The following is a 26,554-nucleotide window of genomic DNA, read 5'->3' as shown; positions in this document are numbered from 1 at the left end:
ATAGCTGGGTCCTCCAGTAGAACTATGTCCAATTTCCGGAGGAACCGCCAAACTGATTTCCAGAGTGTACAACTGCATTTTTAATGTCCCACTAAACATACTTTACTTTGCAATTACAAGATACATACTTTTTTTTTTATCAACAAGGACTTATACTTTACGAGAGATCAGCACCAAATGGTACCCTTCCTAGCTAAGCACCTCTGATTCCTGTCTGCCCTTTAATTTAAAATGCTTTCATCTCATTATGCCTTACTTGAAATGCAGGTGATTTCCTGTTAATTGAACATATACTAATAAAATGGTTTCTCTGCCATTATCCAATCTCTCCTATACTCCACACCGGAGTCTGGAATTCAGGTCACAGGAACTTGTTAACCATTCATCCAGAGTCCCCAAAGCACAGTTAATAGAAGGGAAAGAAGCTTCGGATGTGGATGAATGGAGCAATCAGCTTGGTGAGTAGTGACTATTCCCCTAAGGGATGGTCTGTAACTGAACCGAGGGACTGATGGATGATCTGCTGTCGAGCAGAAGAACCCACTAATTGTTTCCTTCTCACGTTTGCCAAATCTGGACACAGCAAAGAAAGTTACACAGGCTTGAGCAAAATTTTAGAAGTAAGAACTCTATGCTATTCTTGTAGTACAAAGGGATACTCTCTGAATATGTTAGCATTGCCAGGCTTATCTGGGACTATTTGTGAAACTCATGAGATTTTATACTACACATGTTCAGTGGTAGACAATGTTCAGAAGGCAAAAATGCAATAGCCATGATTTCAGCAGACTATGGTTACAGCTAGCCTTTCAAACAAATGTTAAACAACTTAACGATTTTTACTGTAATTACATGAACAGAAGCAACAAATTGATGTCTTGGAGAACTCTGGGTCTCCCTGCATTCTCATTTGTAAAGATGGAAGCCGTTGTGTGCAGGAGGTGCAGAAGAGCTAGAAAGGTTATCTTAGGCTCTTCCTGAATGAACCACGGCAACAGGTGTTCTTTTCAGAATTGTCCCTGTCTAAGCTTGTCTACTTTTCCTGGAAATGCTTATAGTTAAAACCCTACGGCATATGGTCTCCTACCTCCATATTACCATGGCCTGGTACCGGCTCCATCTCAAAACGACACCAGGAGAGTACACAGCCATCCATCTTTGGTAGGCAAAGTTCTTGTTCTTATTCCACAGATGAGAAACCTGAAGCTCAAGCTGCTTTCTCTTCCACACGGTTATTCAGGTACAGGAAAGGAAGAGTTAGGTTTTCTAGGCACCACGGCATCTGACACTGAGCCACATATAGTACATTGGGAGATGAGCTGGGAAAAGGAAACTTCCAATATCAGGAACCTTAAAGGAAAGCGCTTTTTCTTAGGAATGTGTTTTCACTGTGGTCAAATTCCCCTGGTGACCAAGCCAAATTTGAGTGGTTCTTTATACAAGGCAGGAAAAAAAAATATATATATATATATATATGTGTGTGTGTGTGTGTGTGTGTATGTATATATGTATGTACATATATACACATACATATATATGCATGTGTGTGTATATATATATGTGTGTGTGTGTGTGTGTGTGTGTGTGTGTGTGTGTGTGTGTGTGATATTTGAAAATCTACCTTGGGTACCAATACACAAGACTTTGTATTTCTGTAATAACAATTTTAGGAAAAAAGATGATGTGGGAAGGGAAATGATCTACAAAGTCTTACAAGGGCATAACCAAAAGAGATTGCAAAACACAGCTCCACACTGCCGTCACCTGACTGACTCAAGCAGCCTCATGTCAGCTGCTATCAAGACTTTCTTTTTTATGAAGCAAATACCTTACAGTCTATTTCAACAAATGCTTTGTATCAAACCAAAGTTAGCAAAGTCACTCTTGGTCTTCCTGCTGTCCTAAGATAGTGTCATTGTGACTGATGACAATCTAATAAAAAGTGGCAAGGACCACGAACAAAGCCCACCACTACCTCAAATTAGCAGCTGACCAACACAAACACAGGAAGCCACCCATCCGTATTCATTGGGAAACATTAAAGGAAAGACTACATCTCTTCATTACAGTGCATGTGGTTCTAGAGGAGGTCCGTCTATACTGCAAACCTACAAATCTATTGTGGCAGATGAGAAGGCTTTTGAATAAATACTTGTTAATAGCCTGGACAGATAAAATAATACATAATCTCACTGCATGACACAGGGTTTCTTTAAAAGACATCTCCTCTCCTTCAATATTCATGTTTCAATTAAAATGTACACCTACTTTATTAGCCACACCAGGTCCAGTTCAGATCAATAACAGCAGCACTAGATGGAATTCTAATGAAGATAAACAGCTCTGAGTCCTGTCAGCTCCCCCTGGGCACTGACACACAAAGCTTCCTTTCATTACTTGCTGCAAGATATTTTACAGTCACCTGCCTCATGCAAATGAGGGGGCTCATGTTTATTCATGAGGAGAGTTACAGACTACCTTTCATTCCATAGGCTGGCTCAGTGAACCTAAAGAGTAAGCTGAGCAGGGCTAGGAGGAGGACTTCTGAATATGCAATTGTCTTCTGCAGAGCACACACTGAAAATCAGTAAGCCAACAGCAGTGTGAGAAGTAAGCCTTCCCCTTTGAGCCCAGGCACTCAGTGGCTTTAACATCTTAAACACCATCCCATGTTATGCCACTCCAAAATCCATTCTTTTCTGTGGCTCCTCTTCAGAGGATTTCTAAGAATGTTTCCTTCTGGTCCGTTCTCCCATTCTTCTTAATTGGAATTTTCTCCCGTTGACACAGAGGATGCCCATAGCCTGCCCATGGTGCAGCTGCTTTGCTGGACATGGGTTGTCCCACTGAGATCTCAGATATTTTAAGCATCCATGGTTTTTCATCTGGAAGCCTAAGTCTCCAAACCCAAGCAAAGTGTGCCTAGCTTATTTTGCTATTGGATAAAATTCTAAAATGGCTCTATTATTTACTTCCCAGTAAGGCCGCTTTTAAAATCTTCACCTCCATTTCATGACATGGAAACACACAAAGTTGTGCCATCTCCGTTTATATTGTTGATACTGATAGTTCCATTCAAAGCATAAAGACAGATAGGTGATGGTCCTTAGAATGGCTTGAGTACCACTAAGCCAGTCTGACCAACTAGTCAGCTTCTGGAGAGGCCTTAGTTCTCAGTCTCAGCTGAGGGACACTTGATTCATGAGACCTGCTGTTCTTCTCTTAGGCTACTATCACAACATGTCAATGTGGGAAACCAAGTCAGTTCAGAAAGCTGCTTGAAAACAAATTGCTGAAATCAGCATGAGTTTAATTTTGCCACTGTTAGGTTAGTCGTTCCGTTCATGGACATCTTCACCATGCACCATCATATTTTAAAATGACCTTCAAAAGGCTGTTTACTCAAGTTCATAGATGAGATTGATCTTATGATTTCTTTTCAATAAGCCACGTAACCTCTGCATATAAATTTACTTCCTCAGCAAATGTTTATACGTATGATTCCAATTACTATAACATCACCAATAAGAGAGGATGAGATAGCATTTCCATTTTTCTTTTTTGTTAATTTTCAGGCATGGAATTTTGGAGTATGGCGAATGGTCACTGTACTCTTATCAACGCAGGCAGTCTGTATAAGTTGGAAATATGTGTGGAATAGATCAACAAGTAGAAATCCCATTGTTACAGATCACCTTGAGTGAGCAACTATAACTTCATGAAAACAATTCCTAGGTAGGTTTTTCCCAGCCCATGGTTTCCCTGGTCTGTGGTTCCATTGACCACAGGGCTAAGGGGCCCCATGTGCTCCAAATGTACCCACCCAAGGTTGAGGAATACTGCTGCATACATCCATATTCTACTTACAAACCCTTGTTAGAATAATTAACGTGAGACAACAACCCACACAAGCATAAAATAAGATTCCTGTAAATGAAACATCTTAAGTGAAGCCCTCAAATGATGGTTGGGCCGCTTGTGTGGGGAGGTAACTGGCAGCAGTTTAGCTCTTCCCTGACACCCCTACAAATGAATAATACATGTTCTAAAATGTTGGTAATAAAAGGAAAAACACAGAATACAAACTCAATGGACTGAATCAATGGATTATTTTGTAGACTGCTGTATTGAGAAAGAGAAAGTTCTTTCCAAAGCATAAATACTTTAATCACCCCCAATTCTACTTTTCTGACATGAATAAGAAAACCTTCTGCATACTGCTCCTTAAGACAGGAAGAGCAGTAGATAGCTGCTTTTCCAAATGCCTTCTTCCAGTAGTGCCATTAAGAAGTGACATTAGCACATTCTAGATACCTTCAAGCCAAAGCTCAAGTCAGGTGGGTAGCAGGAACTATTCCTGTCTCTGCTGGAACATGGTGCATGTTGGTGAAATTAAAATTTTGAATTAGTGGCCTTGAGGTAGGCAATTCAATCTCCTTTTTCTGCTGTATATAAACCAACCAGACCTGAGATAGTATCCAAAATATTTCGAAAGCAGTGGTGTTTCATATTGGGTTCTTTTAAAATATTTCTGAATTCGAATTTAGACAGTCTCAAGAACACGAAATCATTTAAATCTACCAGTATCTCCAAGCCCACATTTGTTCCTAAATTCAATCTCCCTCTGCTACCAAGTTAATAACAAGAAGAAAAGTGAACTGATTTCAATTTCAGCACTTCTCTCTGCTTCCATTTATTATTGAGAAAAGCGGCACAGTAGTTGATAGGCAGGAAGTAAGAAAAAAAGAAATAAAAAAGTGGAAAGGCTGCATGGTCACACTGCACACTCCTTGTCGTCTTTCTTTTTCCCCCAAAGTAAAGAGGCAACTGCAGGCAGAGCAGGGACACAAAGGAAAAGGGACACAAAGATATCTGTTGAGCTTGAGTAGTTCTCAGCAAAGTTCTGGAATTATGTCTACCAGTAAAATAGCAAGCAAAGGGCTTATCCATCAGTACTGTATTAAAAGTTGTCATTAACACTTAAAGACAAAACATACACAAGTAAAATTTAGACTATGATGGTCAGCAAAATATCCTCCAAGGAGGTCCAGGTTTTAATCTCTCAGACTTGTAACTGTGCTACACAGCACAGTGTGATTTAGATTACCAATAGAATTAAGGTTGTTTCTTTGCCAACCTTAACAGAGGGAGATTATTATCCTGGATTATCCAAATTGCAAACAATCTTCAGACACTTAAAAAGAGACATCAGAGGGATGGGATGGCATCAGCAAGGACTAGCCCCACAGCTGTTGGCTTCGGAGAGAGAGAGACAGCACGCAAACCAAGGAATAGAGCTGAAGACTGGGAGGCAACAAATTCTCCCCTAGAATGCTCAGATAGAAACTCTGCTCAAGCCTTAACTGTGGTCCAAGGAGACACTGTTAGCTTCTGAATTATAGAACAGTCAGATGAGAAATTATAGAACAGTCAGATGAGAAATTTGCATTGTTTAAGCTACTAATTCTGCAGTCATTTGTGGCAGTAGGGATAGAAAATGAATACATATGCTATTTAATACTTATCTATATCTATGTTTCAGTCTACTTATATTTCAATAAATTCATGTATGTGTTTCTGCATTCATCTTGAAATATGCTTTTCTTTAATAAGCAGGAGAAAAGCAGAGTATTATGGGAAATTAAAATTCCTTGTCTTTCCCATGCTTAACCCCTCTCTGACACTAATTCTTGAACCAATGTTAATATACATCATGGATGGTAAGGTGGCCTTACACGAGGAGTTTGAGTGTCTTAACACAGAACACAGAGACTTGAGTGGCTGTCCCCCACAGCACATGAAGAGCCACGCTGACACAGGGCAGAGTGGCCACGGCCACTCAGAAAGGCTATTGATTTAAGTCTCCTCTTGTGGCTTGAGTGGGGAAGGCCTCCTTTCTCTGGGGTGATTTGCACCTGAATAGCAAAGTCTCTCATAATCAAGTGAAGTATACAGAGGAGGCTGAGGCTGTGATTGCAAGTGAATTAATGGCTTCTTTCCTCACCATGCCTACTCAGACAATGATGTTCAGATAAATGCACCTTGCAGATCAGGGCTCAACAGGGGGCACACTGGATGGCAAAGGAAAGATGGTAGGCACTGAAGGGGAAAATGGCCTGTGGGTGAGGTAACTATGCCAGGTCAGTGCCTAACTCAGGCTTCAGCCTGCTTTCCTTTCTTTTCAACCATTGGTGGTTAAAGATGCTACAAATCAGAACTTGGAGACAAAACAAAAGAGAGGTGACAAACATTCAGACAGAAGGTAATAGAGAGGCAAATGTGGTTAGGAGTTTAGACGTTATCTATGTACCAAGGCCACAGAAAGAGCACACCAAATTCTTAGATAGTTACAATGCTTAGGACCAGGAGAATGGGTTTGGGCAATGGGCCAGAACTTTGTTTAGAGTCATGTTACAACTGTTGTAGGCTAAACTATACCTGTCCAGACCCTAAAATTAGACATACTTAGCTATGACTGTTTTACATGTCTGTTGCAAGGAGAAATATGTTCTTTATCTCTAAAGCAGGGACCATCTTCTGAACTCCTCTAAGTTGACCCAGAAATTATCACACCTATGGAAACAGGAAAGTTATATTCCTGCAATTAATGACAATGTAAGAACAGACAAACAAATACTGGTGAGGTGGCTGAGAGGGTAAAAGTGCCCGCCATTAAGCCTAGCAACCTGAGTTCAAGTCCTGGGACCAACACAGTTAAAGCAAAGAACTGACTACTCCTGCAAGCTGTCCTCTGAAATGGTACATAGAAGCCTATTGAGAGAGAGAGAGAAAGAGAGAAAGAGAGAGAGAGAGAAAGAAAGGGAGGGAGGGAGGGAGGGAGGGAGGGAGAGAGAGAGAGAGAGAGAGAGAGAGAGGGGGGGGGAACTGAGTTTCCATTATAGAAATAATTTTTATTTGGACATAGAAGCAGACATATGACCTTAAGGTGTTCATACTACACAAACATACCAATGGACCATACAGTTGTCTTCTGGGTTGTTTTGGTTCCTCTGCCCTTGTCTTCTACACAGGTAGAGGCATGGTACCTTACTTAGTAGCCTCAAACCAGTGACAAAGCATTCCATACCAAAACCACAAAAGAAAACTCACCATGACAGTTTCTCCAGAAAGGAACTCTGTTAGGTGGCCTTGGCTGAGACAAAGGGACTAAAGTTACCCCAAGCAGATACCTAGATTCCATTTTTGGTGCAATTTAAAATGACACCCTTTCCTTCTCTTTCCTTGACCACCACTTCTACCCACAGCTGAGGAAGCAGCATACCACATACAAGACATGAGCCCCAGACCCGTAGGATGGCAGGTGGCCACACCCCCTTTACCTTGTTGAAGTCTTCAGACGTTGCCCTCATTTCCTTCCATGTTTTGTTCAGGAGCTGGATACAAATGCAGAAGAATTCCTCAAAAGATCTGTCATGGGTGAAGAACATCGGGTGAAAGTCGTTGCAGGTCTCGCTAGCTGGAGGGAAAAGATGGGAATAGAGGCAGACATATTAATAGAGTGGAATGTGTGATCAAGCTCACATTTGGTGTCCATAGAAACAAAGGGACATATTTAAGATTATGTGACCACGGGGACAGTAATTTTAAAAAGGCACCAAAGGACAGCTCCCACCCTTAAAAGCTTAAAGTCAGAGGATCAGACCTATTCTTAGGTACATATTTTGACTGTAAAATGTCAGTTGCTTATCCATCGGAGAATGTGACCCCAAGGGCCTTGTTCCAGGAGTACTGAGGTAGATGACCTTTGAGAAACTATTCCCGCTGTTTTCTGAGGCATAATACCTCCATCACCCTAATAGAATAATTGGCAGAAGATGGGCTTTCCTGCATATACAATTAATTCCAACTTTGAAAATGGCATTTACGATTATGTCTCCAGGGGGCATTCCCCCCCCCCCTTACAGGGGCAGCGAGCAGGGACAGTTTGTGACTATCCACCATCTGATGCCACTGACCATTTAACTTTACAGGCCAGGCACAGATGGCTGGAGGTCAAAGCAACCCAAATGCTCCAAATGTTGCTGCAAGGTCCAGCTTTCACAGGCAACCAGGAAATTAGCTCAGACGCTTTCCAAGCCCAGCTATGGTGAGCTTCCTTGTAGGTTAGCCACCTCCCTCCCTTCCCTCAGACCTGCCTCCCTACCCCCTTGCCCTAAGCCCCTCCTCACATTCCAGCAATGTTCCAAGCCTGTACTTTTATAGTCCTTTAAGAAACAAGATTTATTTGTTATGTGTAATGAGTGTCTGTTGCCAATAAAGGCCAGAAGAGGGAGCCAGATGTGGAACTGGCATTACAGACAGTCATGAACTGCAATTTGGATGCTGGAAACAGAACCTGGGCCCTCATCAAGAGCAATAAGCACTCCTGACCATCAAGCCATCTCTCCAGCCCCCTAATACAGTCCTTTTATAAATATTACAATTTGTCTGATCACTGAAGCATCTCTTATGACTTGTGTCATAGAGGAGGATGTGATGGAGTTCAGGGAACTCAGGTTTGTGACCAGTCACACAATACACACACACACACACACACACACACACACACACAATCCAAGGTTTAAACATGCACACATGCACACACATATGTATGCACAGTAACTATAACAAGGGCCCTTATACATATTGAAAGTACATGCTTCTATTTTATTGGAATCTCTTCAAAGGTTGGCTAGTGTTCAAGATCTGGGGTGGTAGAATTTTAGGCTTTGGAAATTCAGGAATGGAGAGATGGGGAGGGTTAGGAATGGAGTTTACACCGGAAAACTCCTGCTTCTGGCAATGCATATGAATAGCCACTTCCCTTCTGGTACTGCACCATGCTGGTTGTGAACCCTAGCCTTCCTAGAATGAACAAGTTCTGCTCTAGCACAGTTGCTATATGCCAACCCCATCCATCCACAGGCCTTATGAGTATAGAGTTTCTGGATGTCTGTGCTTCTAAGGAAAATGGGTATATATTTATACAACTCACTCCTTCTGAAAGGACAACTTGATATGAAGATATACAAATGCCAGTGTCTCCAGATAGCATAAGGACAGAGGTGACCTGCAATGCAGTCATGCAAAAAGGATCTAGAAGCAAAGATTTGGAGTCATGTTTAGCCCATGTCAAGCAGGGAGATGTTACTTTCAATTTCTTAGCTTGTAATTTCTTAACTAAAATGCAGTAATGAAAATCACTCTCCTTTCTTTCCAGGCTTTAGAGAGAATCACCTGGCATAATTCATAGAAAACCTACCCTGGGGAAAAAAAGTTACCAGGAGCACGGAGAGAGGTGCTGCTCATGACAAGTCTCAGATACCAGCACACTGTTCCAAGGACTTTCCTCAATTCCTTTGTCAAGCTTGTTCATCTCAGCAATGAAACCCAAGAACACACAAGTCACTCCACCCCAGAGAGATTCCAGCAAATGTGAAGTTTTGACCTGAGACACCAAGCTATGCAGGGAGTGTGCAACACCAATACAGGCAGAATGTGCAGCTTGATGCCCTGGCAATGAGCCGCCAGTCTCACTTTCATAAGCACTGGAGCCTATGAAATTTACAAGTCTACAGAAGCAACTTAAGATGCTATTACGATCCAAGAACTCGTTATTAATCACATTATCACAGGATCATTTTTGGACCTAGTGTGATTATATGTGTACTTTATGCCCTAGTTAAATTTTTATAGCACTACTGGAGCTGAGACAGCTCCAAGACCCATGAGCCCTGTTTTTGGTTGGGTGGAAAAAGGAAGTAGCTCATAACAGGCAGTACTTGCTGGATACACATTATGGGCCAGGCTCCACAGGCACTATCTTTGTAACTAGCCATGGAGGTGGACATTATGAGTATATTCATTTTTATATGAGGAAGGCAAAAGTTGTAGAAATGAAGCCTTCAGTCATGAGGTTTTGTAGGTGGCCCTAAGTAAGCATTTGAAACCTACAATTTAGCTGACCTAGCAGTAGGTTTCCAGACTTTGCTGACATTGAGAGCACAGGGAATTTCCTGGTGGTCGCTGCTTAGAAAATTAGTTTATCCTTGCACTTCCCTGGACTTCCTGTATACCTTCTTCAACAAGAACCCAGAGCATGGTGTGCAATGCAATGGGACTCCCTAGCAAGTGCACAGTTAGTGCCTGCCAGTTGAGAACACATGCCCTGTCATCATAGTACTAAAACTAGCAATTCTACCACAGTGGGCCATGTACTGGACAGAGGTTTTGTCTGTTATAGTCAGTAATGTGCAAGCACAAAAGAGGTGTATTAGGATTTTTTTCTTTTCCATTTATTTTCTTTTTTGAAAGATAAGAAATAGGAGATTCAGAAAGATGAGATGAGATGACTTTTCAAAGGTGCATGGTGTCTTCATTACTTTTCTATTGCCATGAAAAAACACCACAATCAAGATAACTTATAGATGAAAGAGTTGAATGGGGGCTTATAGTTTCAGAGAGTTAAATCTATGACCATTATGGAGGGCAGCATGGGGGCAGGCATGGTGCTGGAGCAGTCACTGAGAGCTTCCAGCCTGATCCGCAAATTGGAATTAGGAATAGCAAACAGAATAGTTTGGGCTTTCGAAACCTCAAAGCCAGTAATACACCTCCTCCAAAAAAGGCCACACCTCCTAAACCTTCCCAAATAATTCTACCAACTGAGGACTAAGCAACTACAAGTGTATGTGGGCCACCCATTTAGACCATTATACGTGGATCACACATTGTACTTCCAGGATGAAAACCTGGGAAGAAATAACTCCAAAATCCATCGTGGCTGCTTTGTAGTGCTCTTACTCTGTGCTTGTGTTTGTTGGTTAACTGCCTCGGCTGAACCTACCAAGCATAACTCTACAGAGGCAACTTCTTTCTTTATCACATATTTATAAAGTAGTCTTACAAAGTAGTCTAAATTGAATGCGGAAGTCACATTTCAAGACTATTATCCCTCTGCTTGTGCCCTACTATTCATGGTTCAAGATTTCAGGTTATCAGGGACACTGTTTTCGGAGCCCTTCCTCTTTTTTCTCACCTTGACAGCTTTCCTGAGTACCAAGAAAATCACAACCTAGTTCCAAGCTTTGTTGTATAAAGCTCCTCTCAGTGGCTACCAAATGCCAAGTTGCCCCCTGGTAGTTGGTCACTAGTGAAGGTCCCTTTGGATGAATTCATATGATTGATGTATTTCAAGAAACTTAAAACTTCAAGTCCATGGAAACAGAAACTCAGTTTTGATCTTGATAACACTGAAAGCAGCTGCAAAATACAATTTTCAGTCTCTCTTTTAACTAAGAGAAGTCATATGAACAAATGATGACCAATAACAGAAAAGTAGACATTTCTTGGTAGAGTTTCCAGGGAAGAAAAAGAAGAGGGGGGCTCGACTACCTTATCCTTCTTTGTTCCCTCTTTCCTAGTCTGATTCTTTTGTGTCTGGAATGTGAGATGATGACCTTGTTTCTACAACCCTTTTATCAGCCTAAAAATGAAGGCTGTATCCTAGATAATTAGAAAGAGCTCTTGGTGCCCCCATGGAGACACCATGACAACCTATATCTTTCCTCTGGACTTCTGTGCTTAAATCACTGTTTTTACACTTTTTAAACTATGCTTAGACATATAATTATTCATATGGAAAGTTAAAGTTTAGGAAGCACTTAAATAATAATTTAAGAAAACATGTGCAGGATGTAGTGAGTGCAAGTGTTCTGGTCAAATATATTTGGATGAAAACATCAAATTTGATGTTTCCTCACATGATTTATATCTGTAGATAGCAAAGATCCTAGAGCCTGTTACATGTAATCATATGAAGGTCAAGAGCATTAAATTAATTTCTGTAAATCATATGGTGAAGAGTTTGAAATAGTGAAGAGCGTTGGTGTATATTCTTCACTATTTCATCGTCACCCCATAGCTGCATACAAGACTCTAACAAAACTAGAGATGAGAAAGCAGTAAGACGCTGAGCAGTAGCCCTTGGGTTCCAGTAGATATGGAGGGAGTGGAGGGAGTCAATATCTCTTATTGATTGTGTTAAAATCTGTGTGAGTATTGAGATCTCAAAGGTGAAATAAATAAAGGCTGTTCACTGGGCTGTGAACTCTTAGTTCAGATTTTCCCACCTGAAGATACTCCTATGATCTGTACACAGAAACCTAAGGAGTACCAGAGTTAAGTGCCCTGCGGTGAAAGGCCAGAACAATGTTCTTTCCATGTCTACAGTCAGTGTGCTCAGACTCTCCATGAAAGGACTTCCTTGCCACCACTTTCCACTCCTGTTTTGTTCTAATATGCTTTGTTTGAAGTAGGGTCCTGCAACGTTCCTCAGGATGCCCTTTCACTCATGGTCTTCTTAACTCAGCCTCCTGGAAATACAAGTGTGTACCATCATGCATACTTCACCCTATGACTCTTTAAGACTTGACCCTTTCACCATAGAGTAGGAATTAGGCAGACAACTATTCAGAGGCACGTTAGTCTATCACATGATACATAAGAAACAACTATAGAACTTCTATGGACATGTCACTCTTTAAGGATCTTCCCATATTAAAAAACAAACATAGTATTTAGTAATAGAGCTTTTTCTCTAAAACGTGCAAATTACAGTCAAGAGTCTGTCCTAGTTTGCTTTGTATTGCTGTAGATAAATATGATAACCAAAAATAACTTAGGGGAGGAAAGGGCTTATTTCATTTTACAGTTTCAGTCTATCATGCAGTGAAGCCAAGAAAGAAGCTCAACGAAGGAACTAGAAACCACAGAACAAAGCTTACTGGCTTGTTCTCTGACTTATTCGTGCTCATCTACCTTTCTTATACAATCAAAGTTCACCTGCCTAAGTATGGTGCTGCCCACAGTGGGCTGGGACCTTCTACATCAAACAGCAATCAGTAAAATGTTCCCACAAACATGTCTATAGGCCAATCTTGATGGAGACAATTCTTCAGCTAAGGTTCCCTCTTTCCATAGTGTGTCACCGGGCCAAAGAGATGAGCTATCACTAAAGCCATTGGAATAATCTTATACACTTGAAGGCAAGAGGTGTCTGAAAGGATGAACTAAAGATCCGCTTTAGCTCATCCACATCCAGTGATAACAGATGTTAAAGGTAAACTACGGAGGTTCAATTAATTCCTAGCTATATCAGCTAGTTACACAGGAAAGTCTTTTTGAGATCCACTCCACACTCTTCTCCCATGCAACACTAAAAAGAATTCTATCAGGTCACTGAGGGGGTAGGAATGGTAACCACAAGAGGAAGCTCAACGTAGTTTGGATCAAGAAGATGACCAAACCCATCAGTCATGGTATAGATGTCCAAGACCACACACATAGGAGAGTTTGTGAACAATTGCAAGGCAGGACTGGGTCTCAAGAGCAGTCTTTAAATCAGAAATTAAAAAAATTATAAGGTGGTGAGTTTATTATTGTCTTTAAAAGGAAACAGCAAAGCCTATTGAAGAAAAAAATTGAACCAGCAGGCAATGATTTTATAAATGAAATTTAGAGAAGCATTCAATGAGATAAAAATAGTACGACATTTTTAAAGCCAAATTGTTCTTAAGCACACTATTTTTATCTCAGTGAAATTCCATTTTGTACAAGAGAACTGACTCACTGGTCTTTTTAGTTTGGAATATAAAGATATTTTTCAGGGTTAAGTTAGAATGTTAATTTGCCAACATCTAATTCATTTATAAGTAACTATAATCTACACGTGTAAGTTCTAAAAATAAAGTAAGTATGTGACACACTTAGCAGAATTATCATCCCATTTGCTATTGCTGTAAGAAAATCCTGGAGGTTGGAGACTTTGTATAGAGAGGATGTTTATACCACTCAGTTTTAAGGGTCCAAGAACACTGAGATAACATTTGCTGCCCCTAAGGTATTTTGCCTACATGAAGATGAAAAGAATGTGGGAATGTCTGTCAGAAGAAGAGATTGCATCCTAGGACAAGAAAGCAAATTTGTTTTTCTAACAACCTATTCTTATGAAAGAACTAACTCACTCTAAGAAACCAGCAATAATCCTAAGCACAGCAATGCTCTCAGTGACTGACTAGCCTCCATCTCTTAAAAGTTATACCTAGTACAGTTACACTAAGGACTTAGCCTCCAGTACAGTAACACATAGAATACAAAAGTCATTCAAACCAGCAACATCTGCCAAAATACATATATTCTTATTCTCTATTGGATAATATGAGATGAACCCCATATTGTCATGAGGTTCTCAGAAAATAGTGGCCTGTGTACTGTAGTGAATATACTATGAGCAGAAAGGAAAAATTGGTTCTAAAAATGTTCTGTGACCTTAAAACCCACTTCTGAGATCCCCTTGAAAATATACTTATACACGAGATAAGGTAATATATTGCTAACTCCAAAATCCCATCCATTACCCCCCTCTTTCTCTCACATACACACACACACAAAACATGTGCACACATGAGACTGTGAATTTTTTTATTTCTTACTCTCTAATGCTTGTCAGTAGTTAAAGAACTTGGAGATCGTGCCTGCACCAAACATCATAGTTCCTTTCTCTCTGTCCAGAGATGAGATGGCTACACATTCATTCCATCTGTGCATCTTAGGGTGTTAAAGCATCAATGTGGCATTTTCTGGCTTAGGTTAATGTTTTCTGTGCCAGTATTTACTCTTCATAAGAAAATTGCTCGTTGTTTTTATATCCTTTCAAGCAATTCTTACCACCTAATGTAGACCATTACAAAAGAAAGTAGCTAACTAAAGATGAGATAACAAGAAGACACAGGCAAGTACAGGCCAATTTTGCTCTATCATGGTAATTTTCTCAGACACATGTAATTTTTAAGATGCCAAAAAGCTCTCTACAACCCGAGTTATGCAAAGAGGGTCTTTAAACCTATTTGCAGTAACTTGGAGCCATGGGCTTTGGAAGCTTTGGAAAAATTATACTATTTCTACCATGACATTGTGAGCCATTTGACTAGCAATCATCTTTGAAAATGGGCATTTTGAAAGATTAATAAATAGGGCTGACACATATGGCTTTTTGCTATAAAATTATGAGTGAGAAGGAAGAGGTGATAAGTCAGATACACTCAAAAGAATTTAACTCATGACAACTGCCAGAGCAGTCACAAAATGTGAGCAGCTATCCGTGGCACAGAAACTCACACTAGGACTACGTGTGGTTCTGTGGTAGGCCTGGATTACACATTTATGAATTCTAAGGTATACGTGCATATGTCTATGTATCTTTACAGGAACACTTCTTGCTCTTCCCCAGAAGACCGTGGGTCTTCTATCTTTAGACCTGGAAGCCTTTGCTGTTTGATTGTGCAGAGCAGCACCGTGTGGGAAGATGCTTAAAGTTCAGACCCTTCTGTAGGTAGGAGAAGTGAGGAGAGCCAGGGCAATAAACTTGCACTTTCCTCATTCCCATAAGTTCAGCCAATCCAGAAGCAACTCCGCCCCTCGGCTTCCTCAGACAGAATCGGAGGCTTTAAACTTTCTCAGCACTTCCCAGCTCCTGAAGTCAGCTTTAATAGAACTCTAGTTGCTCCTTTTACCATCTACCAAACCTAAAAATAGTATGAAATCTACAATAAATAGACAGAAACAGTAGTGAATCCAGTGCTTCACTGTTCACTTTCCTTGTAGGCCTTTCTCCAGGGTCTGGAGTAAAAGGAAAGAAAGACTAAAGCAGTGTTCGTGCTGAAAATAAAGACACCTAGCACAGCAAGAACTTACTTTCCCCCAAACTTCCTGAGGCCGTGCCCAATTCATGAAGACTGTGGATAGAGAAGGCCAGAGGGACTACAGGAGGTTGGTCCGTGTACCAATCCTGGTATCACCACTGAGTAGCAACAGGATCTTGAGTGCCCTATGGTTGTACTGAATCTTAATTTTCTCATTAAAATAAAAAGACAGTACCTTCTATCTCACTGAGCTGTGGGTATTAGACATGAATGTAAAGTGATTCAAATGTTATCAAATATAAACATTACAAAGACAAATATATTAGCAAGTAGTATATGTAGCTCAAATGGCAAATTCAGAAGACCCAATACCATTAAATTCAAAGACTTATAAAACTACAGTACTAGAGTAATTATATAAAGATAGTATTTTCACATGAATAGAAAAATAAAAAGACAGAAAATAACTGGGTCTCCAGTAAGAAACTTGCATATCCACTCACTGAGTTTAGGACATAAAAGGAGTGGGGTATAAAAAGGAGGGACATCTGCTATCTATCAAGAGCTCTTTGCATGCTAGCCATAAAATGCACGCGCGCGCGCGCGCAAACACACACACACACACACTTATATATTATTTATATTTAATCAAAATACGTTTGGTTTAAGTTGCGGTGAGTCTTACTGAGTTAGCTTCCCATGACTTAGCCCAGTTCTTCCGATATGTCATAAAGTGGCATCATCAAGGTCATCTTGTGAGCTATTTAGCCAAAAGCAATATAAAGAAATTCCAGTAGCTGAAGATTTCAGATAACAGGAGTAAAGAGACCCCCTAGAGTTTGCTTATAATTATAAAATGATCATGCTGATATGCGCCTGAGCCTCTCCTTTGTCCTCTAACTCAGATCAAGTAAAGTATAGAACAGAATCCACACCCGTGGGACATTATCTGATGGGGAAAAAAAAACCCACATCATTTCTGGAGCCACTTCCAGGGATGAAACTGCACATTCTTGGGCTAAGGATGTTAAGCAGGTACAGGGAAAGCATTTATTGGAAAGCAGAATCAATCGTGTGCCTTTGCAATGCCAGTTAATGTGTAGCATACTTAGCTTAATAAATACAGGCTACCTGGCTTTGGGGGGGTCAATGTGAAGTTTAATTCTGTGGGTCAAAAAGGACCTATACTGGTCTGTAGAAGTGGTCTTGGATGTTGCCATTTGAATGAGTATACCACAGACTGCCCAAACCAGCGTGGGTGGGCACCAACTCAAATCCAACAGCACAAAATTTAGAGGTAGGAGGAATCTGGCCCTCTTGCCTCCCTAACTGCTTGATCTGAGACATGTCAGCTCAACTTCCTCTGTGCAAGACAAGATCTGAAATTAACTCCCCACTTCTCAGTCCCTCAGATGAAGACCAAATAATATCACTAACTTTACTGGCTTTCCTGTTCCCACATGCTGCATGTTGTGGGTGCTTGGTCTCCAGTGACTCTAGCAGTCAATTCCTCATAATAAATCTAAAAATAATTTGTATATTCATAAATACATAAACGATTTATTATGAAGAAAAAATATATGCATATATTTATAGTATATTATATGCTTATATTATATGTATATTATATGCAGACATAGAGATATATACATGTATGTATGTAACGTGCTGGTTTTGTGTCTCTTCAGGAACCTGAAGGATAGTGAGAGAATAAGAGGAATGTTCTAGTTGGGTAGTAAGTAGTCTAAAGCAGTCAGTGGGGGAGCACATTCAGAAAGTAGCTTCAATCCATCCCTTTTAAGTTTAAGAAAATTCATCCCGAGAATGGCATACAAAGAGACTGTCAGAAAAGCTGGTGAGATGGCTCAGTGGTTAAGGGTACTTGCTGTGGAGAAACTGGTCTTGGGAGAAAAAAAAAGAGAGAGAGTTCTTGCTCTTGCAGAGGACCTGCACCACTGTGGTGGCTCACAACTAGCTGTACCTTCCAAGCATTCATGTGAGGTGTATTCACACATACAAAATACACTATATATGTACATATATAATATATACATATATATTATATATATATAAGCATGTTAGGCACTTGAGGGTTACAGTGAGTTAGAGGTTTACTAAATAGCAGAATGTATCCCATGGACTGTGTATACTGTGCAATGAAAAAAATATATCAGTAATTCTGAGTTGGATACATGTGAATTTAAGGGCTAACTTGTCAAGGCTTGCTCATAACACATGTTCCTACCTGTCACTGCTCAGTCAATGTCTCTGCTGAAGTGACCTAACAGTGATCTCCTGTAGGTGACACTAATCGAGGTATAAAGGCCTCAGCAAGGCATCATGCCACCTGATACTGCCATGTGTAACTTTTTCTGACCACTGAGTAAACTCTTAAAGTCAGTTACAACCAATATCTCTTTCTTACACACATCCCCTCAGGTTGTGCCTCCACATGTGGAGTTCTTTGCTTTCCTTTGTGCGAAGCCCACGGAGTGAGGTATTTTCTCTAGACTGGCTCTGGGCTGCTACAGACACTTCACCATTCAGGCTTCTGTAAACTGCATCTTCTGTGTCTTCCAGAGTCCCTCAGAGTAGTGAGCTCACACTTTCTCAATCTTTCAGGAACACAGTAGCTCATACTCTTTCTCTTGGTTCCCATCCATCTTGCACCACCAGTTGCACCCTTTCCTTCTCTGTGGTTTTTATTATGCCATCCTTTCATTTACAGGACATGAAGCATATCCCCAAGCTTTTGTGCAATCAGCTCCATCTTAGCCCTCCTGTGGTGGGACAGCAGACAGAAGGAGACTTACTCAAAAAGGTTCTGTATCTCATACATCTTTACCTGATGCCTTAAAATATCCATCCTTCAAAATGATCCACTGCATGTCTACTCAACTTTGACTTTCTGAAACCAATCTTAGATGTTTTCTTAAAAGAAGACAATGAAAAAAAAATCAGGTCATAAGCTCAATTGGCCAGTGCTTTGACAACTCGCGGTATATTTGATATTCATTCCTTAGAGCACTGATTTATTTTTGTTACAATAATGTAGCTTAAAGTTGCCAGAGTCTGGCTGACACTTTATCTCATACTTTAGTATCTGTCTCAGACTTACTGTTCAAATTTGTTTTAATTTGGCCTTCTAAACACAGTAGGGACCCAGCATAAAACAAAACAAAGAAAACTGTAAAAAAAGAAAAGAAAGGAAAAAAAGGTATATATTCTGTAGTCTTCCTGAAAATTGGATTCAGCAGAAGGGACAATGAAGACTATTATAAACAGTGTAGAAGGGTCTTTTAAAAAGACAATATATTTTAAAAAGAGTAAAGCAATCTTCAACAAAAAGAATAGTGAAGACTATTACAAAGAATATTATAAAGACTGTAGAGCTCCTCTCAAAAAATGAAGACTATTATAATGGAAGCAAACTTATAGATTAAATATAACCAGAGATAAAATCTGATTTTATTTTTAAAATACAAAGATGCATTCCTCTTCTACAAGGCAGTCCCAGCAGTGGGGATCTGCATTAACCACCCCTAGCTCTGCCCTGGTCAGAGTTTATTGCTCACTGCAGGCCCTTCTGATCCTGTCCTCCAGCCTCCAAGCCTGCTCAGCACTGTTAATAGGGCTTAACCCTGGGGGTGGAATTAAGAGGAGCATGGGTGACTATAGGGGAGTAATCTACTGACAAGCATGCCCTTGCCAATGTGAGATTTGAGAAGATAGAGATTCCTATCAGGAAAGAAGCAATGACTTAAATCTCTAACATTTTTACCTCAAACAGTTCTGTTTGGTACCTTAAATCGAAACACTTAAGATCACATTCTGTGGTCAAGGATCATGAGGAGCTTTGAGGGGACCAAACGGAAGTTTCTCAACATGTGGACATAGTAACAACTGGCTAAACAATTTGAAAAAGACATAATCTTTATTCCATGATACTTGGAGCATTAGATATAACCAAGTAGGGAAGCTGCCTGGAAACACAAGCCACCAGAATTATTTTCTTACACAGAGTTTTGTTCATCTTCATAACAATTCCCTGGGATGCTTCTGATATCAGTCCTGTTGTCTAAGGCAACAAGCAGTAGCTCATCGTCTTGACTGGCTTTAGTTGTCAACTGATGTAATCTAGAGTCATCTGAGAAGAAATTATCAATTGAGAAATTGTCTAGAGCAGGTTGGCCTGTGGACATGTCTATAGGAGACTGTCTTGATTGTAACTAGTGTCAAAAGGCCTACTGTGGGTGGCAACACCCCTAGGCAGGTGATCCTAAACTGTATAAGGAAGCTAGTGAGTCTAAGTTACTCTCCTCTAGAGTTCCTGCTGTACTTCATAGCTATGAAACAAGTTCACTGGTCTGAAGGAATAAATATGGTAGAAATGCCAAGCCCACCTGCCTTCAAATTTCTGCCTTGACTTCCCTTAATGATGGACGATAAGTTGGGATTTTAAGACAAATTCTTTCCTTTCCTATTTTGATGTTGCACAGTTCAGAACTGAAACAAAAGTTATTCCTTCAGCTCACTGACCAGCAGTATAGCAGGAGAAAAGGCTTAATAATGTTCACTTGGGATAAAAGTCTTTACACTAACCAAGAAGATACAGCTTTGTGCAGTGGCAGTATTACAGCTAATGAGGTTTATCCGAGGCACGATTATTGCTAATTGAAAACTAACCAAAAAGATAGCATGTACCATAAAAAGAGGTTAAAGTTCCTTAGGATGCTTTTCTGAAGTGTTTTAATAATAACTAACTAAATAAAAATTAAGCCAAGTGGATGCAGTGGCTAAGGTGGAAGTCCTGCCATGAGTTTCATGCTAGCCTAGCCTATGTAGTGAATTCCAAGACAGCCTCTGCTACATGGTGTGACTAGTCTAGAGTATGTAGTAGTGACTTCTAAGCCAGCTCTAGCTACACAATGTGACTCTGCCTCAAAAACTAAAGCTAAATAAAAATCCTCTGATGGACTTTTTCCCTGAAGATTTACCTCTTCATCTGAGGTGGGTTTGAATACATGATACTGGGATGTGGCAGCACAGCCTGACATTTTCCAATCTTACTCTCATATCTACCAGTCTCTCTTCTTGGTGCTTTATAGTTATTATTTAATTCTCATAGGACATCCATGGGACAGGTTTAATTATTTTGTTTTTGTTGTTGTGCTTCAGTGAGACATGGTCTCACTAAGTAGCTCTGGCTGGTTTCATCCTCATTGTGTAGCTATGGCTGGCCTCAAGCTCTGCTAAGTGCTAGGATTAAACGCAGGTGCCACTATGCTTTGTGACTAAGTTCTTGAGTCATGGAGGCACAGAAAGATGTGTAACTCCCTGGGTCAAACAGTCAGAGAGACAAAGCCAAAGTAATTCTAGAAAGCAGAAAGATGCTCTCAACTACACTAGTACATGCACAGTACACTCTGGGCTCCTGGGCCCAACACTGCCACTGGTCCTAGTCAGTTGCCCAGGAAGAGATACGGGGTTGTCCAGAGTTAGCATAATAGAGCATAATGATCTCAACTAATCCTATATACCCACAACCACCCCAACTTCCCTGGGTATTAGAATATATCACCAGTGAGTAACTGAATTAAGAGTCATTTACCCTGAGTAGAGCATTACATATTGTGTTCATGTACTTAAGTGTTGCACCACACCACATGAATATGTACAATTATCATGTGACAGTTAAAGATTTTAAAAAAAGGAAAACCTGACAAACTATGTTACATTAAAGCACTGAAAACAAATCTGTTTGTTCTGATTTCTTTAAAATATCATATATGGACTGTTTTTACTGCTTTACAGAAACCAATACTAGGGTTGTTACTGTCAGTTTTGTCGAGGAGACCAAGGACTATCCAGATGTGATCCTGACTGCAATGAAGTGTTTTGAACACACAGACAGTATAGAAATTAGTATGGTTTTCAGTTGATAAAAATTACTCGTGCTATAAAAACATAGCTTGCTTACTCCTGTACCATGGGCACAGGTGCACCTGTAAAGTATGTCTTAGCTTTATAAGAAAGTTAGGTTTAAATTGATGGGTAAAGATGATTTTATAAAGTGTAATTAGCACCTACATTCATAATAGTGTCTCCCCTGCTCCTTGCTTCCTCCAGCTTACAAGGATAAACTACTGAAGTGTTAATAAGATCTCTAAGTCCTCTCTGGTAAGTATGACTCCATGACAGATTTTGCCTCCAGCTGAACTGGCCTCAAACCAAGTTCAGTAAGGGCTACTTTGGCTTCCAGAGTCTTGGTGCCACTTCACTATCTGTTTAAACCTTTACCAGGAAGGGGATGTTTTAGACAAGAACAAACCTGAACCAAGAAACCTTGACTCAGGGTGAGACTAAAAGATGGCTTAACCTCAGCTGGAAGTGCAGATGACACGTATGGGAATGTTCTGCTACATGAGCAAAAATGTTCATGCTCAAAGGCACTTGCATTACTTGCAGACATTTTTATTTCTCATCTTAGTTGCTCAACTTTATAACATGTTTTTAAAACTATTCTCTGACAAATGGATTGTGCAACCTTCACTGTTCTGTCTGTCTGTCTGTCTGTCTCTGTCTCTTTCTGTCTGTCTCTGTCTCTGTCTTTCTCTCTCTCTCTCTCTCTCTCTCTCTCTCTCTCTCTCTCTCTCTCTCTCTCTGTGTGTGTGTGTGTGTGTGTGTGTATGGGAATGTAATGGAGTGAGACTTGAGGTCAGAGGACAGCTTAAAGAAATCAGTTCTCTGGGAGGCAGAAGCAGGTGGATTTCTGAGTTTGAGGCCAACCTGGTCTACACAGTGAGTTCCAGGACAGCCAGGGATACACAGAGAAACCCTGTCTCATCCCCACTACCCACAAAAAAGAAAGAAAAGAAATCAGTTCTCTCCTTCCATACTGTGGATACTGGGGATGGCAGCACCCTTTACTTTTATGAACTTTTGTTTTATAGAAACTTCTTCATAAAACAAAACAAACAAAAAATAGGGTCTTAAAATGTATCCTCGGCTGAACTCTTACATTTGAGTCCCCTGTCTTAGCCACTTCAACGCCAAGACTGAAATCATGCAAACTACACAAGCTCCAAAGAGATTACATCACTGTTATGAGCATTGTAATAATCTTCCTATGACATTTTAATGTGGGCTGGTTTCTACCACGTCACGTATGTGGAGTCCTTGTAAACCCATCGTAAGTAGTAGACAGCTCTTAAGGTCACAAAGAGCAAAACCTAACAGCCTAGGAAATTCTCAGCAAATTGTTTGTCCAGTGTTATCTTCAAAATGCATCAGAAGGCCACACTGACCCCCAGTGAGGAGGAATTATAACCTAACTAGAGCTACACATTCTCTTTGCTCAAAATCCTTAAGTAAATTCTTTTTTTAATTAGATATTTTCTTTATTTACATTTAGAAGGATATCCCCTTTCCCGGTTTCCCCTCAAAAAAAAAAAAAAAAAAAAAAAAAAAAAACAAAAAAAAAAACCCTGTTCCCTCCCCCAACCCCCTGCTCACCAATCCACCCTCTCCCGCTTCCTGGCCCTGGCATTCCCCTACACTGGGGCGTAGAACCTTCACAGGGCCAAGGGCCTCTCCTCCCACTGATGACCGACTAGGCCATCCTCTGCTATACATAAGCTGCTGGAGCCATGAGTCCCACCATGTGTACTCTTTAACTTATTATTCCATTCTACGTGGAGCCTACCAGCCCCTCGATAGTCAATTTCAGGGAGAGTTTTTGTTGTTTGCTTTCTTGTTTCTTTTTCTTTGCCTTTTTAGGGAGAAGTGAGAAGCTGTTTATTCAGTTCACAATTCCAGTTTACAGTCTGTGCAGGGAAGTTAAGACAGCAGGAACTTTCATCAGCTAGTCATATTACATCTACAGTGATGAGTCCAAAACACCAAGTTACCTGATGAATGCTCACTTTCTCTAATATAATACAAGATCCTCTTCCCAATCGATGATGCCCTTCACAATGGGCGAGTCTTCCCACTTCAATTCACATAATCAAGACTATCCTCACAGACATGCCCACTGAACCTACTCCAGACAATCCTTTCTTGGAATTATGAAGTTAACAGATAAACTGATGCAACAAATAGATGTGACTGGACACAAAGATGGTAACCCAGATCCAGAAGACAAACAGTGCAGGCTTTCCCTCCTATGTGCTCACTACCTTTGAAGCATCAAACATGTTTGCTTCCCTTGGCATACTCCCAGACGTTAGGACACTAGTCAACGGCCATGAGAGAGGGACGATCTTGTAAAAGGGGAGATAGAATACAGTTTTCAAAAACCGAAGCTTCTAGAATGAGTTTGCCTATACTTCTACAACAGAAACAAGCAATTTGAGAGTGTTTAGAATACAATAGAATGAGCCAATCCAGAATGAGTATACATGATCTCTCCATTTTCACACTGGCCTTTCCCTTTGCCTTAAGTGACTTTCTTCACCTTGCTCCTCCTCCTCCTCCTCCTCCTCCTCCTCCTCCTCCTCCTCCTCCTCCAGCAGCAAGTACAGATTTTCCAGGAGCTGGTGGGCTCATGTCCACCTCTTGTGGGTCTCTTTAACCCATTTCTATAGGGTGATCTTCCTAGCTGTTTCTATTATACATGTTTTCCAAGTTATAACCTCTGCTTGTTTTTCCATCCTGTGTCCCTCTGTAGAAACTCTAAGCATCTTAGGGATTGAACTTTTACTTTTCTATCATGTAGAGTATAGAGCTAGGCATGAAGTAGCCTTCTGTGCACAGGAGCAAAGTCAATGGAGTCCCTAGTTTAGAAAGTTCTTATCTCCTCATGTAGACATATTGCCCTGGAGTATTATATTCCTGTTAGTGCTGTTTAATCATTAAACACCTCCTTTAAACATCAAAAAAACAAAGCACAACCACCAGAGAAGGTTCTGTGGAGACCATGCCCACACATTTCAGGGTCTGGTTTAAAATAAGCCAGCAAGTGTGTAGGACTCACCATCAGATTGTTCTAGAAAATGCTCCCTCCCATATTTAAAAATACACTTGTTTGGTTTGCTTCAGGCTCCCGCATGAGTCACTGGAGAAACATCCCATTAGACTGCTCCCTGCTGATTGGCTTCCTTTGTATGTTCAAGGTGAGTCAGAACAGATGACTCATGGTTCACCCTTATGACAAAAGAGCTTGCTCTCTTTTCCTCTCCATTATCCATGTTTTTCAAACTTTTGTGGCATCATGAAAAACATCCAAGGGAGCAAGAAAGAGGGAGACATGGACAGCTTGAGAATTGGCAGTACTTATTTTTAACAGGCAGCTCTATTTAAAGCACCTTTTATAGAAGCAGCAGACACTTGGAAGCCTGAGCCATCCAATGCTGCTCTCGATCCTCCTGGCTGGTCAATACCTAGCTGGTTGGCACTCTGCTGTGTCCATCCAAGGGGGAAGTTTGCAGGAGGTAAAGGCAAACTCAATGCTCCACATGCAGGTTGACACCTGCTGCTCTCCGAGAAGCAGGAGATGGAAGTGGCCTGTTGAATCATGCTCTCCTGTCTATTACATCAGTCTTGGCCCAAGAGAAGAGACTTCTTCAATACATTCAAGCAGAGAGGGCAAACTAACCAGTCTTCTGTGTGCCTTTCAAGGGACTCAGGACTTCCCAACAAGGTGACAGTTAAAACACTAGAGATCAACTCCTTTCATTCCACTCCAGAAAACATTGTAGGGTATGTAGTCAAAGAGGTGAAAACTTCAAGGAATCCATGCAGATGATTAACATAACTAAGCCCAATGAGTTATAAAGAACTCCCCCTTATTAGTGAGGGGCACATCCCATGACCCTGATAGGAAGTTGAAAACGGATACTATTCTGTTCTCAATCATTCTAAAACATGTAGATATTGTATGTTTTCTTTTGGAACATATATGATAAATCCAAGGATTTTAATTTTTTACTTAAAAGAAGCACCTCCATTGTCAACTTTAGTGACATGGGCCATTATTAAGAAAAATAAAAGTTACTCTGAACATCAGTACTGTGATACTATGACAATCAATGTGACAACTGAAATAGTTACTATGTGATTAATGTGAGGACAGTATTCACAGTAAGGATACATTGAGCAATGGCAAAATCCTGGGGAGGAAGCTCTGAGATGCTACAAACTATCAGTTACTATTGACAGTGTGTGACTCAAAATCTTTCAATGTTTATTTCTCTTATTTTTTCTGTAGGGTAAATTTTTGTATTTTAGTATAGTACATGTAAATGTTTGTGTGTGTGTGTGTGTGTGTGTGCGCGCGCGCGCGCGCGCATGTGCGTGCTCACGCCAGGAATAAAGACAGATTGCTTTTCTTTATTGTTCTCCATCTTGTTCTTTTGGAGACATGATAGCTAACTGAACCTGGAGCTCACTGATTGGCCAGGCTGGCAAGGAAGCAAGCTACAGGGATCTCATTTCTCCTGGAAGAGTTACAGAAATGTGTCACCTCATTTGGCTTTCATGTGGATGGTAGGGACCTGAATTTGGGTGTTTATGGTTACATGACAAGCTTTCTACCAACTGATCCATCTCCCCAGCATCTGTAATTTTCTATTTAATATTTTTGGAGCACTGTTGATCATAGGTAAACAATATAAAAGAAAACCAAAACCAAGGCTAGTGAAAACAATTATACCAGAAAAGAAGAACAGATAGATATAAAAGGGGCTGCTTGCTCCCTCCTCCTCCTCTTACTCTCACCTCTCTCCCCATTCCCTTCCCCGCCTCCACATGGTATGGCCAGTCTCTACTTTCCTCTCCTCCTCTCCTCCTCTCCTCTCCTCTCCTCTCCTCTCCTCCTCTCCCTCTCCTCTCCCTCTCCTCTCCCTCTCCTC

General features: G+C 40.7%; 1 protein-coding gene and 1 non-coding gene across 7 annotated transcripts in view; one reads left to right on the top strand and one right to left on the bottom strand.

The window, feature by feature from the left end:
• The window catches only part of Elmo1 (engulfment and cell motility 1), a 530,953-nt gene that overhangs the window by 151,195 nt on the left and 353,204 nt on the right, over positions 1-26,554 (bottom strand). For all 6 annotated transcript variants that reach the window (XM_031359616.1, XM_031359615.1, XM_031359617.1 and 3 more), the window contains one exon: positions 7,341-7,477. In XM_031359616.1, coding sequence (XP_031215476.1) covers positions 7,341-7,477 — 137 coding nt within the window. The remainder of the gene's footprint in view (positions 1-7,340; positions 7,478-26,554) is intronic.
• On the top strand, positions 20,315-20,459 carry LOC116082965. Its single transcript, XR_004115561.1, has one exon. It is a non-coding gene; the product is annotated as a U4 spliceosomal RNA (small nuclear RNA).

The sequence above is a fragment of the Mastomys coucha genome, unplaced genomic scaffold (assembly GCF_008632895.1).
Source record: "Mastomys coucha isolate ucsf_1 unplaced genomic scaffold, UCSF_Mcou_1 pScaffold7, whole genome shotgun sequence".
Lineage (NCBI taxonomy): Eukaryota > Metazoa > Chordata > Mammalia > Rodentia > Muridae > Mastomys > Mastomys coucha.
This window is presented reverse-complemented; position numbering and strand designations above follow the sequence as displayed.